This window comes from Cygnus olor, chromosome 23 (genome assembly GCF_009769625.2).
Source record: "Cygnus olor isolate bCygOlo1 chromosome 23, bCygOlo1.pri.v2, whole genome shotgun sequence".
NCBI classification, from domain to species: domain Eukaryota; kingdom Metazoa; phylum Chordata; class Aves; order Anseriformes; family Anatidae; genus Cygnus; species Cygnus olor.
Genome location: NC_049191.1, coordinates 1,084,074 through 1,097,898, shown reverse-complemented (window position 1 = coordinate 1,097,898; position 13,825 = coordinate 1,084,074). Strand labels below are relative to the sequence as shown.

The window sequence follows — 13,825 nt, the reverse complement described above, 5'->3', positions numbered from 1 at the left end:
GGCGCCGGGAGCCGCCGGGAGCCGCCGGGAGCCGCCGGGAGCCGCCGGGAGCGGGGGGCCGCCGGGCGGCCGGGCTGCGGAGCGGCGGGGGAGCCGCGCGGGCGCCATTTGCAGCCCCGGGCGCGGCTGCAAGGAGCCGGGCGCGGCAACAAAGGGCTGCGCGGGAGGGCGGGGGGTGCGCGGCGAGAGGGGCCGCGCGGGGCGGGCTGGGGCGCTGCCAGCGCGGGGCGGCCGCGGGCAGCGGGAGCGGGGCCGCGCCGGGCGCCGGGCACCGGGCGGCGGCGCGGCGCGGAGCGCCCGAGGCGCCGACTGAGGGGAGCGGGAGCGGGGGCTCCGGGGGGGGCTGCGGGCTCCGTGCGTGCCGTGCCGTGCCGTGCCGTGCCGTGCCGCCGTGCCGTGCCGCTGGGGAGCCGCAGCCGCCGGAGCGGCGTCGTGCCCGGTGCTGCGCCCGCGCAGCCGGAGATGGCTCCGCGCCTGCCGGGGGGGGCCCTGCGCCGCCGGGCGTCCCGGGCTGCCCGGGCGCGGGTGAGCGGCGACGGCCTCTGCCGGTGCCGGCGAGCCCGGCCGGGTGCGCTGCGGCCGCCCAGGGCTCGGCCGCCGGGTGCCCGCTCGTGGCGCCTTCGGCGGCGGGGAGCCGGGCCCGGGCGGTGCGGCAGCGGCACGCCGAGGACGGGGGCAGCGTCCGAGCTCGGCGGCCGGAGGGCTCCGCGGCGCCTGGGCTCCGGTCCGAGCGCTGCGCGGCTCCCGGCGGGCTGCGCGCATCCCGCATCCCTCGCGTGTCCGAGCGCCGCGCTGGAGCACAGACGTGGCTGCGAATAACGTGGTCAGGCGTACCGGGCTCTGCCATCCCTAGGGGCTTTTCTGTTTGGAAAAGGATGAATGATCGGGGATATTGTAACTTAAACAGATTTATAATTTTAAGTCTATTTATATATTTTTTTTCAAAATATCTGTAAAACTGTTTTTTGACGTCTTTTATGGAGTTGCACAATGCTGAGATCAAGGTTCTGATTTTTAATTTTTTTAATATTTCTTAGAGTGACTTGCATCTTGTCTGGAATGGAGATTTCTTCTCACCAGTTTCACCTCTTGCAGCAACTAAATGAGCAGCAGGCAGGACTTATTCTGTGACTGCAATATCCTGGTCGAGGGAAAGGTCTTTAAAGCACACCGAAATGTGCTGTTTGCCAGCAGCGGGTATTTCAAAATGCTCCTTTCACAGAGTTCGAAGGAAACTACTCAGCCAACGACAGCCACCTTCCAGGCCTTTTCTCCTGACACATTTACAGTTATCCTAGATTTTGTGTATTCAGGCAAACTGTCCCTCACCGGTCAGAATGTCATTGAAGTCATGTCGGCTGCTAGCTATCTTCAGATGACCGACGTTATCAGCGTGTGTAAAACGTTCATTAAGTCTTCACTAGACATCAGTGAGAAGGAGAAGGATCGCTACTTCAGCCTGTCAAAGAGGTAAATTCAAATGGCGTGGACCGATCCTGCTTGTATAGCGCTGGCTGGAGAGCAGAAAGCAGCCCCCCGCATTCCCACTTAAATCCAGATCAAGGGACATGCATGATGGGTGGAAACGCTTGGAGCAATTTCAACTACTATCCAGCCTCTCAAAGAAATGCACAGCAACAGCTGTCCAAACACGACCAAAGGCAGGATTCCATAAAGAAATCCCGGCACCTGGGACTACAGCAACCTTCTGACATCCCTCACTATAAATCAAGCAAACTGGAGGACAGGGCTGCTGAGCCTGCTGGCCACATTACTCAGTCTGAGGAGCAAGTTCAGATTGAAACAGAAGTTGAATCTCCTCATGTGGGGTACCAGTACGGTCAAGGGTCTGATGTGATATCAAGAAGCTTGGCTGTGTCACAGCAGGAGCACGAATCACCCCGTTCTTCGAGTAAATCCAAGTCTTCAAAAGCAGATGAGCCGTATGCGAGCATGCCCTCAATTCTAGGTGTCATGGGAGGCTGGGCTGAAGGTAAGAGTTTGTTTTAACGCTGCAATCATCGGTTAATCATCTGGTGTCAGTGAGAAATACACATTGCTGAAAGAGCGTGCGTTTACCAGAAATACATTTCCGTTTTCCAGAAATGTAAGCTTGGAAAGCGAAGCTCTGTTTTTCAGTAATTATGAATAAATGAAGTAAATGAATAAAGGAATAATTACGAAGGAATTAAATCAAACTAGTCTTTCAAAATATATAATCTTTAGTGTCTCTACAGCTCTAGACTCATGATTATCTTGTTTTTTTAAGCTCATTTTAATATAGCTAATGGTCCACTCCTTTTCCTTTGTTGCATTCCTGTGTGATTTATAGGAAAACACAAAGTCTTTGTATTTGAAAAGACCTATATTTTTTAAAAATAGGAGTGATTTTCTATTCTGTTTCTGTTGCTTTTCGTAACTAGAATACAGTTTCCTAGAGCATGACTAGATGTGTTATGACTTTTTTTTTAAATCAAATTATTTCCTAACAGATGATCTACCCAGGATGAGGTTCAAGTGCCCGTTCTGTACTCATGTGGTGAAAAGAAAAGCAGACCTAAAGCGTCACCTTCGCTGTCACACAGGAGAGCGCCCTTACCCTTGCGAGGCATGTGGGAAAAGATTTAGCAGGCTAGATCACCTAAGTAGCCATTTTCGAACAGTATGTATTTTTAGTAACTGCATGATTTGTTTAATGTGTAAATCTGTCTCGGTATAATTAAACACAGTACAAGTGTATCTGGTTGATATATTGACTCCCATAAGAAGAGGTAGTAGATAATTAAGCTGGTTTTGTTTAAGTCAATTAGAAGCATAATTCCTATGAGAGGGGATGCATTTCTTTGTTAATTGATGGTTTGCAAAGGCAGTGTGCTACGTAAGTCCTGTAATAGAGCTTAAGTGGACAATCACAGCACTCATGATTGTTTTATTTTTAAAGTTTGATGACTTCCTTGAAAGGAGTTAATGCTACCACTTGATGCTACTCCAGCCCTACTTTTGTGATCTTAAAAAACACTTCTCTCTGGATAAAATATCAAATTTGTTAATTTCAATTTTCCCAGATTCATCAGGCTTGTAAACCTATCTGCAGAAAGTGTAAACGCCACGTGACTGAGCTAACAGGACAAGTGGTCCAAGAGGGGACAAGACGTTACAGACTCTGTAATGAGTGCTTGGCTGAAGCTGGCATAGACAGTATTCGCATTGACTTGGAGGCTGAAGCACCCCTTGAATTTCCAGCAGATGGGGATAAGGATTCCAGGTGGCACTATGGGGAAGACAACAGATCTGATGTGGAGATTGTGGAGGATGGGTCATCCGACTTGGTCATTCAGCAGGTTGATGACAGTGAGGATGAAGCAGACGAAAAGGATGTAAAACCAAGCATTAGGTAGTTGCGATGAGCGTTAGTACGTTCTCTGTTTTACATGGAATTCCTGTCCTGACCATAAGCCCTCCACCAGCCTGTTGTTATTGTACAAAGACTTATTGGTTTCTCTTGAACAGGTCCAGACTTGCATGTTTATGGACGTATCATCGGGTCCATTCTGAGTTTTGCTATTGAAATACCCATACTTTTCTTCACTAGAAATAATCCATTCTTGAATGAAATGATGGCTGAACATGGACACTGACGTACTACATGGATAAAAGCCTACTACTTTTTGTAGTAGACAATGGGTCTCTTCTCAAAACCTCTTTCATGGGGGTAGGGTCTAAATACTTTTTAAAAAAAGAAGTCGCACACCATTGTAAATTACCCAATTTTTACACTTTTAGAGATGTTGGCTTTATATGTGGTATCTCCCAGTGATGAGAAAAGTCTAAGTACCCCACCACGTCCATCTCCACTGTAGAATATAAAGGCAACTGCTCTTCAGCATTCAGAAATGAAGATAATCTTCCATGAAATTTCATGAAGTCTTCACATTATGATTAGAAAAGCCAGGCAGAGAATTAAGAAAAAGTGTATAATTTTTTTTAGCGCATATCTGGAAAAGCACTTTCTTGTAAAAATTATTCTAAGGAGAATCTTTATCAGATCATCATTCAAGACTTATTTCCTTACAGGAAAATAAATACATGAATGCTAGTCCCAGTCAATGCATCAGAGATAAAGTGGTTATGAATATGGATCAGTAATTGATGCCAGTAGATGTTTTATTCATTCTGAAAATAGGGAACTCAGACTGGAGTGTGTTTTAATAGCCATTGGTAAAAATACCTTTTTTTTTTTTTTTGATAAACATCTCAAATGTGGCAAAGCGGTGTGACTGGTAGCCCTGCATCCACAGTGTTGCCAATGCCAGCGGCATCTTCTCAATGCCAGCAAGAACGAAACAATCCTGACAAGGTTACTTTGGCTGCTGTGTTCTCTCTTTGTTCCCTGTTTTATTCACCATTAATGGAGGCAGAGCCAACTTGTATAGCGTGTATACTCTATCATTAGAAATGGAACTGATGACATTTTACATCTGAAACCATTGACTACTTGTTTGTATTGACCTACCCTCAATTTAAACTGGTGAGTTTTAAGATGGAGTCCTTATCGATTTATATATTCCCAAAGTCACCCAGTCACCAAGAGAACACGTTCCAACCTTTTTCAGTCTGTGCTGTATGCCAGTGAAAAATACGTACTGAAAGTTCTAGACATCGTATTTGTTTAACTTTACCTACAATTAGACTACAAGAGATGAGATTAATGTTGAAGAAGTTTCCTTTTAAAACAAAATTAAGTCACTTTGTTTTCTAACTTGGTGAGTTCTGCTTAACCAGCACCACAAAGAGGAGAGGAGGAGAAGTATGCTGCTGGATGGTTTTACTCAGCATTTTCTTGGACAGAAATGAGTTTTACTAGTCTTCATGTTGTGATCATTGTACTCGATGGGTACAGGCTTAGAAAGCTTTGTCTTTTTTTTTTTTAACAATTTTGTAAGCATGTTTGGCTGAAACCTGGGGTTAATTACAGAGCAATTACATATATAAACACTATATAATCTCTTCCCAGGGACAGCTAAAAAGTCACTATTTTATTTTTATTTCTGTAAAAACTGTATAGCCTTGTTATTATCGTTATCAGAGTGTGCAGCATTTTCTTACCAGGCTGCAGATGGCCAGCCTAGGTGCCTCACAACTGAGAGCTGGAGCACATCCTAAGTTGACGGTGCAAGCACTAAGCACCTCCCTCAAACATGCAGGGTGTCGAGCAGCACCCAGTCTGTTTGTTCCAAGGAGACCATTCTTTTTCCATTTGTCCAGCTGGGAAGTGATTTTTATTGCTCCTACAGAAATTACTGTCCATTGGCTTAGCCATGGGGGGAGAGGAGGAAAAAGGGGAGAATTTACCAAACTTTCTGATGAGCTGTATGAAAACATCTTTTCCAAACAAACTTGCCGTGATTTTATGTTTCCCTTTGCTCAGCAGTCCACAAAATGGACATGACATGAAAACAGCTAGTTATTTTCTTGGAGCTTATTACTCCTAAAATTCATAATATTAAATGGTTAAGAAATATTCCACAGGCAACCATAACTAAATCAAATATAGAACAAAGAAATATACAAAGGAATACAGAATAACTTCAATCAATTGCAAATTTCGAGAGAAAATGCTTGCCAAAATAGAATTTAATAGATTTTTCATTTCCCTTTAAATTAAGCAGTATGCACAATAAATGCTAGGTACCAGTGCCTGCTGTCCCAGAGTACAAAGTAACTGGGATTAGTCTCTGCCTGTGTTTGGGGACTGATTAAGGGGAAGGGGAAATACAGTGTCACTCTAGGCCTGAAATCTTAACTGCCAACTGCAAAGGTGAGACTATTAAGTGTTCTTGTATACCTGAGGGAGTTTTTAGAAGCAAAGGGATTTCTGGATCAATACTCAATTTAATTAGATTGTAAATCTAAGAATAGCGAGGACCAGAGGCTTCAGAAAAAAGATGTGAAGTGGCTATAATGGGCAAATGGAACAATCTATCCATATGAAGACATTAACCGTAGGCAAATTAATTGCTGATTTGCCTTGGCAAACAAGGGTTTTTACTGCTTTTATACGTTGTTATTCTCAAATATTCAAATATTTGTAGTCATTTTTAAAGTATCTTATTAAGCTTGGAGTTTTAGCCCAAGACTGCGATACCCACAGGTCAGTTATGTTTTATATTTTAAAAAGGTTACCATTTTTACATTTGTTGCTTTAATTTCAGTTGTTCCATTATTTTTGTATTACAAGACAAGAAACGTTAAGTGCCTTATGTTTTCTATGTCCTTCATTTTACATAGCCAGTCATGTATTTTGCTTGTTTTTCTTTAAGTGAAATTAACCCTGTTTTGTTTTCTTTTAATCTCCTTGCATTGCCTCTGATAACTGTCTTCATACTCTTGTCAGGCTCACAGGCTGCTCATTAGCAGAAGTAACGTTTTCTTTTTTTTCTCCAAGGAGGAAAGCAAAGAGCATAAAGGATTGTTCCCACAGAATTTAATTTACCTGACAATAACTGTTTTGAATGATGCTTTTAGAACTTTGTCAGGTCACTAGAAAGACACCTGATTTTATCTTTAGATGCTAGAGAAGGCTGTATAGGACTGTATTGACTTCTGCTGATATTGATCCATTCAGATTCTGTTTCCGTACTGCCGCTGTACATCCAAGTCAAAGTTTGGGAGGTTTAAATTGTAGTGCGGCATTAGAACAGGCAGTTCAGAGAGCAGCCTCCTAGATCGCTGCCCTTGAAGGTGGTCCAGACTTGGCTAGACAAAGCATGGCTGATCCAAGCCAACATTGGTGCTAGCCTTCTTCCTCTGGGAGGTGGGACTGGAGACGCTCAGAGCTCTCCTATGACCAGCAGTTCTATGATTGCTGATTTTTGCTATTATTTTCATTTTTCCTTGTACATTTTTCATCTTCATCATGACTCTTTCTGATTGCTTTGAATGCTCTTAAGTGCTACTTCTTAATGCATATTTTGATCTTCACTGGTTTTCAATATGCCATTCTCTTGTCTTCTGCTTTTCCATTCCTTGTTTACTCTGATTAGGTGGTGGGTGTCAACTTCAAGAAACATTCCTCTTATACCTCTATTTTTCTGTGCAATCCTGGGTTCCTTGTCCCTTTCCTCTGTCTGTACTTTGTCATTGAAAGACTGCCTCTGTTTGCTTGGTTTGTGTTTATTGTGTTCACAAAACCACAGTCAAGAGTAAAAGACATAGATTCATCATCCTCCATTTAGTGTCTCAGCTTTAACTTATTTTTTGGCAGCTATCTTGCTGTTCTTTAAAAAGCTGAAACATGGAATCAAAAACATTTTCCTTCTCCTGTTTCAGGTAATTCATAAGCAATTCCTCATGCCAGGTAAACCTATGATTTATGTGATACTTGATTTTGTTTTCTCCTTCAACTGCTGCATAAATATCATACCCCAAATTTTTGTTTTCCATTAAATTATCTAAAGTTATGTATTTATTATCCCCCCAAAAAAGACACTTTTTCTTAAAGGTTTGGGAAGACAGGCTTTCAGCTGTTATTTTCACAATTAATACCAAAAAAACACCCAAAAGCTCAAAATGAATGTCCCTTTCCAACCATTTGGTATATTCGATTCCAGTTCTGAAGAACTGAGATGAAAAAAAATGCAAATATATTTGTTTAGTGTGAGCTATGAAATATTTGAGAGCCCCAGAGATCTCTGTAGCAGAAAAATTGATTAGATACTGACAGCGACTGCTGCATGTATAATCCTTTCTTTACTCCTGGCTCTTCAGAAGAAATACGCCATCCTCCATGATTTTGGCACTCTTGTTCAATTTTTCAATGAAAATTATATATATATATATATAAATAATTCTGCTGGATGTACAACTATTATGGAATATATTCCATTTCCCCTGAAGCATCTGGTCACTGTCAGAGATTATTCCATTCCCTAGCTATGCCAATGTCTACATTTCTTATATTTTGGTTTCTATAGTCTGCAGAAGTACTTGGCTTTGAACTTCAGATAGCCTAAACAGGGGCTAATAGCACTATATCTTCAGCTCCATTTATTATTTAAATTGACCTTGATGAAGCTGAAAAATGCCTGACCTGCCATCTGGCTACAGCTGAATCAAGGACTGTTCCTGGATCCCTCTCTGACAGTCATTAGCATCTGTTAGCATACAACAGTGCTGTATAGCTCAGTATCTTATCTAAAATCTCAACTGCTGAGGGTTAGCAGAGTTAAGGGAGGATTATAGCTATTTTTATTTATTTTTTAACCTAAGTCTTTAGGTTAAAGTTAGCAGTCAGACTAGCATAAGCACATGTGCTCAGGGTTTATTTAATGAATTTACAACTTCATTAGAAACGATAACAGTGGACCGCTGAGGCCAGCAGTCTACATATACGATCTGGTTAAGCTGGCAGTGGGGACTTCTAATGATTTGCAAGGTAGAGAAACACGAGTTATAAACCCAGAATAGTTACTTCTACATTCCTTTTAAGTTTCTACATGGATAAGTGCAGCAGAATTGTAAGGGCAGTAGTTCCATATTCTAGTACAGACATTCCAACACCAACTTGTTGATTTTTCTGAAGTATCTCAGAGAAGTCTGAAGTTGATTTGAAGGTTGCTATTAGGAAGGCAGCATAAATGAGAACGAAAGGAGAAAAAAAAAACTAATTCTAGCAAAAAGGGCTGAGTTTTGAAACAAAGAGTCATAATCATCCAGTCCTTGCCTGCAGACATTCAGTGTAATTTTTCCATTAGGTAGCAGGGTCACTATAACATACATTTCTGTGCATCAACACACGTTTTTGCATCACAAATGTTAAACACAGGACAAAAGAAATTTTAAGGAAGAGCTGGGAAGAGTTGAAGGAAAAACATTTCTGTCTCTTGGTCTAGCTGTTGTACTAAATGAAACCCTAATGAAGTTCTATGTCACATTCCAATATGATTATTTTTTTTAACTGGGAAAATGGCAATTGTTCTTTTACCCTGTTCTAAATGAGCCTAACTGAGGAGGGTGCTATACCAGACGACCTCCAGAGGTCCCTTCTCAAAATTATTTGACGATGTCAAGCAACGAGATTGAAACAGTCTTCGAACAGGCATCCTGATTATTTTATCCACGTGGAAGAGGAAGAAAATACCTGTACTGTTGCACCCCCACTTGCAGTACGTTGGTTTTGGATGTCCTCCATTGTTTGAATACAAAACTTTCCTATTATAAAAATGCTGCTGTATTGAGTAACACAATATATCCTACTGCACAGAACTACAAATATTTCCCATTCAGGTGGCGCCTTCCTTCCACACGCAAAAGCTATCTAGCCGTGCCGTTAACAATAGCAGTGCATTGTATACGGTAAGGTAGCGGGCCTCCTGGGCAGCATGTGGGTGTGGGAAGAGGAAAGCAGCCCAGACTGCGGGGCGAGCAGGCGGAGGGAGCTGCTGGGCTGCGCCTGCAATCGGTGCGTTGCCCCTTTAATTGTGTCCCCAGCCCTCGGGCGTCTCTGTCCAACGCCCACGTCAGCAAATACCTTTTGTTTCTCTCACGTTCGGGCTGCCAGGGCTCGGGGCTGCGCGACCAGCACGGCGCCGTGAGCCGCAGCGAGCCCCGAGCGGGGGCCGGGACCCCGCATCCTCCGCCTGCTCCTCCCGGCCGAGCGGCAGCCGCCCGCGGAACCCAGCCGGTGAGCGGCGGCTGCGCAGCCCCGCGCCGGCCGCTCGGAGCGGGCGCCGGGGCCGGGGGAGCCTGGAGCGGGCTGCGGCGAGGGACGTCCGTCGGCTCCGCCGCCCGCCGGGGCGCGGGAGCCGCCGGGAGCCGCCGGGAGCCGCCGGGAGCCGCCGGGAGCCGCCGGGAGCGGGGGGCCGCCGGGCGGCCGGGCTGCGGAGCGGCGGGGGAGCCGCGCGGGCGCCATTTGCAGCCCCGGGCGCGGCTGCAAGGAGCCGGGCGCGGCAACAAAGGGCTGCGCGGGAGCGGGCGGCGGGTGCGCGGCGAGAGGGGCCGCGCGGGGCGGGCTGGGGCGCTGCCAGCGCGGGGCGGCCGCGGGCAGCGGGAGCGGGGCCGCGCCGGGCACCGGGCGGCGCGGAGCGCCCGAGGCGCCGGCTGAGCGGGGAGCGGGAGCCGGGTCTCCGGGGGGGGCTGCGGGCTCCGTGCCGTGCCGAGCCGTGCCGTGCCGTGCCGCTGGGGAGCCGCAGCCGCGCCCGGCCGGGGGGGCCCTGCACCGCCGGGCGTCTCCGGCTGCCGGGGCCGAGCGGCCGGGGCGGGGTGAGCGGCGGCAGCCTCTGCCGGGACCGGGGGAGCCCGGCCGGGTGCTGGGAGAGGCGCTGCCCGCGGCTGGCCGAGCACGGCAGGGACTCGCACCCGGAGCGCGGCAGTCCGTGCTGCTGAAGGGCTGACTGGGTTCTGTCCTGTCCGTGAATCCTTTCCGTCTTCTCGGATGCAATCTTGAACTTTCAGGTTATGCGCTATTCTTGCCGAGGCATCTTTTCACCTCTTTTAGAGTTGTTTAATGTACTCGGCTATATTATGCGGGGCGGGGGGTGGAGCTATATGGGGCATGTGATGCTGCGTACAGCTTTCATGTTTTTAAAGATAGTGCTCATCTCTTAAAATAGGATTCAGCAACATCGATTTAGTTTTAGATTGTCATGATTATGCCTTTTTTTTTTTTTTAGAGCAAGATTTCCTGTTACTCCCTCACTGGAATGGAGATTTCTTCCCATCAGTTTCACCTCCTAGAGCAGTTAAATGAGCAACGGAAGCAAGACTTATTTTGCGACTGCAGTATCCTGGTGGAGGGGAAGGTCTTCAAAGCACATCGAAATGTCCTGTTTGCCAGTAGTGGATATTTCAAAATGCTGCTTTCACAGAGTTCCAAAACGAGTCAGCCAACAATAGCTACTTTTGAGGTCTTCTCTCCAGAGACATTTATGGTTATCCTGGACTTTGTGTATTCAGGCATATTGCCTTTAACCGGTCAAAATGTGATCGAAGTCATGTCAGCTGCTAGCTATCTGCAGATGACAGATATTCTTAATGTCTGCAAGACATTCATTAAATCCTCTCTGGATATTAATGAAAAGGAAAAGGATCAATACCTTAGCCTTTCAGCCAAAAGTACCAACAGTGAACCTGCTCATCCAACTCTTTATCGGTCGAGGAGAAAAGCAAAGAGCAACCCAAGGCGTTCCTATTCAATTCCAGATGAAAAGGCTAATATGGTGAATGAAAACTCATGGAGTAGTTACAGCAGCTACCTGTCTTCGCAGGTGATTCTTCAGCGGGCAGAAACACAGCTATCAAAGAGGGGCAGAAAACAGAGCTCAACGAGAAAGCGCCGAAAGCATCTAGGATTGTCCCAGACACGTGATGTTGGGCAGTACAAATCAAACAAAGCCGAGCGGGCTGGCGAGGGTTGTAATGCAGCAGACTCTAGCCACCTCCCTCGGGCTAGAGAGGAAGCTGAATTTGATGCTGAGAACGATGTTGATCATGATGATTATGGATATAATCACGAATCAGAAGTAATACCGAAGAGGTGGTCTGTTGCTCAGCTAGAACAAGAACTTTCGCGAACTTCTCCTGAGTTCATGGAATTAAAAGCAGAAGAACTGTACACCTCAGTGCCCACAGTTTTAGGTGTTATGAGTAGTTGGAATGAAGGTAAAAAATACATACGATTTTGCAAAGTTGGTCTTTATTTAGAAGTCAGATGAGAGAATCTTGTGTGGCTGCTTGAGAACCAAAATGATGCCTAGTCTTGCAGATGACTGACTTACTACTTACTCTATTGTAGCGCCTGGCAGAATGAGAGGCTTTGAAGCTGGAACAGGGCAAGAGAATTAGAATCAGAGAGCCTGACCCAGGTATTCTGTAGTTAAAATAATACATGCCTGATTATTTGGACCTAAATGGAGCTTTATGAAGCCTAAAGGGTTCATAATTGACTTAGGGACCTGAAGGACTGAATCACCCTTGTAACGCCCCTGGTATCTGGCAGTAGTAGAGGTGTTCAGCCTGATCCTGTGCTCTTTACAAGAGAAGGTTCCTGGCATTGGTGCCGTGCTGCATTTCCCTTAAGGTGCAAACCAACCCAGAACTTCACGATCGCTTGGCCGCACTACGTAAAGCGTCTAAGCTCTTAGTGAACTGGCAGCATGTGTCTGAGGTGGTGGAATGAAGTTGACAGGTATATTCTTACACATATTATTTTGGAAACTAATCTAATATAGCTTATAATAAAGGCATAATTTTAAGACTTTAAAATCCTACTATACTACAGAGATTACAAATACCTAATTTCTGAAGTATTAGCTGACGCAAGAGTCAGCTACAATATACATTGTCGTCTATGTATTCATGATCATCTGTATGTCTAAAATTAAACACCTGGAATAAGGAAGACTATATCATCAAATGCCGAACATACTCAATCAAATACTGTTTTCTAGGGATTATATTTCGTGATTTTTTTTTTATGTAGTGACAAACCAGAGGAAAAATGACCTGCTGCTTATTTAAGCTTAAAAATAACCAACTACTGTGTAAAGAGAGACTGTGGTGTTTGACGCGTTACCTGTGTTTCTCCGTGACAGATGACCTACCTCGGATGCGATTCAAGTGCCCCTTCTGTACGCACACCGTAAAACGACGCGCAGACCTGAAGCGACATCTTCGGTGTCACACAGGGGAGCGACCGTACCCGTGCGAAGCGTGTGGGAAGAGATTCACTCGACTGGAGCATTTACGTAACCACTTCCAAACGGTACGCCATGTCAACAGGAGATTCAGCCTAGGAAAGAAAGCCCAAGATTTCATTGGTACCAGCTGTTTGGTCATTTCTATAACTAGTACCAGAAAAGTGTCCTAGCTGCGTATCAACTTCAATTATCAGTATTTACATTGGAAAACTTGATTTTTACCTTTACTTTTTAGAACAATCCAGTGAATTTTCCTTTTTTCTTTTATTTAAAAAATAAAAATAAAAAAAACTGTCTTTGGTTCAGCACTGACCTTTTCAAATTTTAAATCTCCTTTTAGATACATCAAGCCGGCAAACTTATCTGCAGAAAATGCAAGCGGCACGTAACTGACCTAACAGGATGTGTTGTTCAGCAAGGAACAAGACGCTACAGACTGTGCCATAAGTGTCTAGCAGAAGCTAATTTTGACAGCAACCCTGACGATTTAGATGCAGAACATTCTCCTGTCACCCCCACAGGAAACAAACATTCCAGTTGGGCTTTGGAAGAGGAACACAAATCAGATGATGAAACAGTGGAGGAAGAACCGTATAACTTGGTTGTCCGACGTGTTAATGATGATACTCCGAATGAGGCAGATGAAAAGGTGAAACCAAATCTTAGGTAGATATATTTGTATATTTGTTATTGCTGTATTCAAGATTAAATTACTTGTGTTCTACCAACTAATGCTGGTTTATTAGTTCATTAAATATTGTTAAAGTTATGTTGTAAGAAACAAAATAGGGCTACAAACAAGTTGCTTTGTACTCACAGACACACAACAGTGTAACTACTTCTAAACATCATCCAGAAATTACTTATTATCTGGAAACTATTTAGAAAAATTGCTTTATATTTCTTCAAAGACTTACACAGAGCTCCTGTTCATAATGAAAGTATAAACTATTTTACAGTTCCACAAGGAAGATTCTATACTACATAGATTTAAAAAAAAAAGATAATTTACTTTGAAAAAGTCTTACAAAAGCATCTCAGAAAAGTAAAAGAATTTTGTTGACACTGTAATTAACATGTATATACACTTAAACTTCCTAAGAAAGGAGTAAACAAATAGAATTCTTCCT

General features: G+C 44.7%; 2 protein-coding genes across 4 annotated transcripts; both read left to right on the top strand.

Annotated features, from left to right (window-relative positions):
* The first annotated feature begins 1,059 nt into the window (after positions 1-1,059).
* Positions 1,060-7,228, top strand: ZBTB8A (zinc finger and BTB domain containing 8A). The gene is given in 5 exon segments (XM_040534666.1): positions 1,060-1,109; positions 1,111-1,460; positions 1,463-1,993; positions 2,493-2,662; positions 3,066-7,228. Coding segments are annotated over 5 exon segments (1,434 nt in total). The 3' UTR covers positions 3,399-7,228.
* A 2,116-nt stretch (positions 7,229-9,344) lies between these two features.
* On the top strand, positions 9,345-13,424 carry LOC121058741 (zinc finger and BTB domain-containing protein 8A-like). Of its 3 annotated transcripts, none has more exons than XM_040534659.1 (4): positions 9,345-9,682; positions 10,671-11,658; positions 12,591-12,760; positions 13,036-13,424. In XM_040534659.1, the coding sequence occupies exons 2-4, from the start codon at positions 10,701-10,703 to the stop codon at positions 13,363-13,365; spliced, it is 1,458 nt and encodes a 485-aa protein (XP_040390593.1). In that variant the 5' UTR covers positions 9,345-9,682; positions 10,671-10,700; the 3' UTR covers positions 13,366-13,424. The 3 variants fall into 3 exon arrangements, with proteins under 3 accessions (XP_040390593.1, XP_040390595.1, XP_040390594.1); XM_040534661.1 differs by lacking the exon at positions 9,345-9,682 and adding an exon at positions 9,861-9,979; XM_040534660.1 differs by lacking the exon at positions 9,345-9,682 and adding an exon at positions 10,286-10,452.
* Positions 13,425-13,825: the final 401 nt, after the last annotated feature.

Coding starts and splice junctions, on each gene's coding strand:
- LOC121058741 (XM_040534659.1), top strand. CDS start 10,701: ATGGAGATTTCTTCCCATCAGTTTCACCTCCTAGAGCAGTTAAATGAG. Junction 11,659..12,590: donor TATGAGTAGTTGGAATGAAG/GTAAAAAATACA, acceptor TCTCCGTGACAG/ATGACCTACCTCGGATGCGA. Junction 12,761..13,035: donor TACGTAACCACTTCCAAACG/GTACGCCATGTC, acceptor ATCTCCTTTTAG/ATACATCAAGCCGGCAAACT.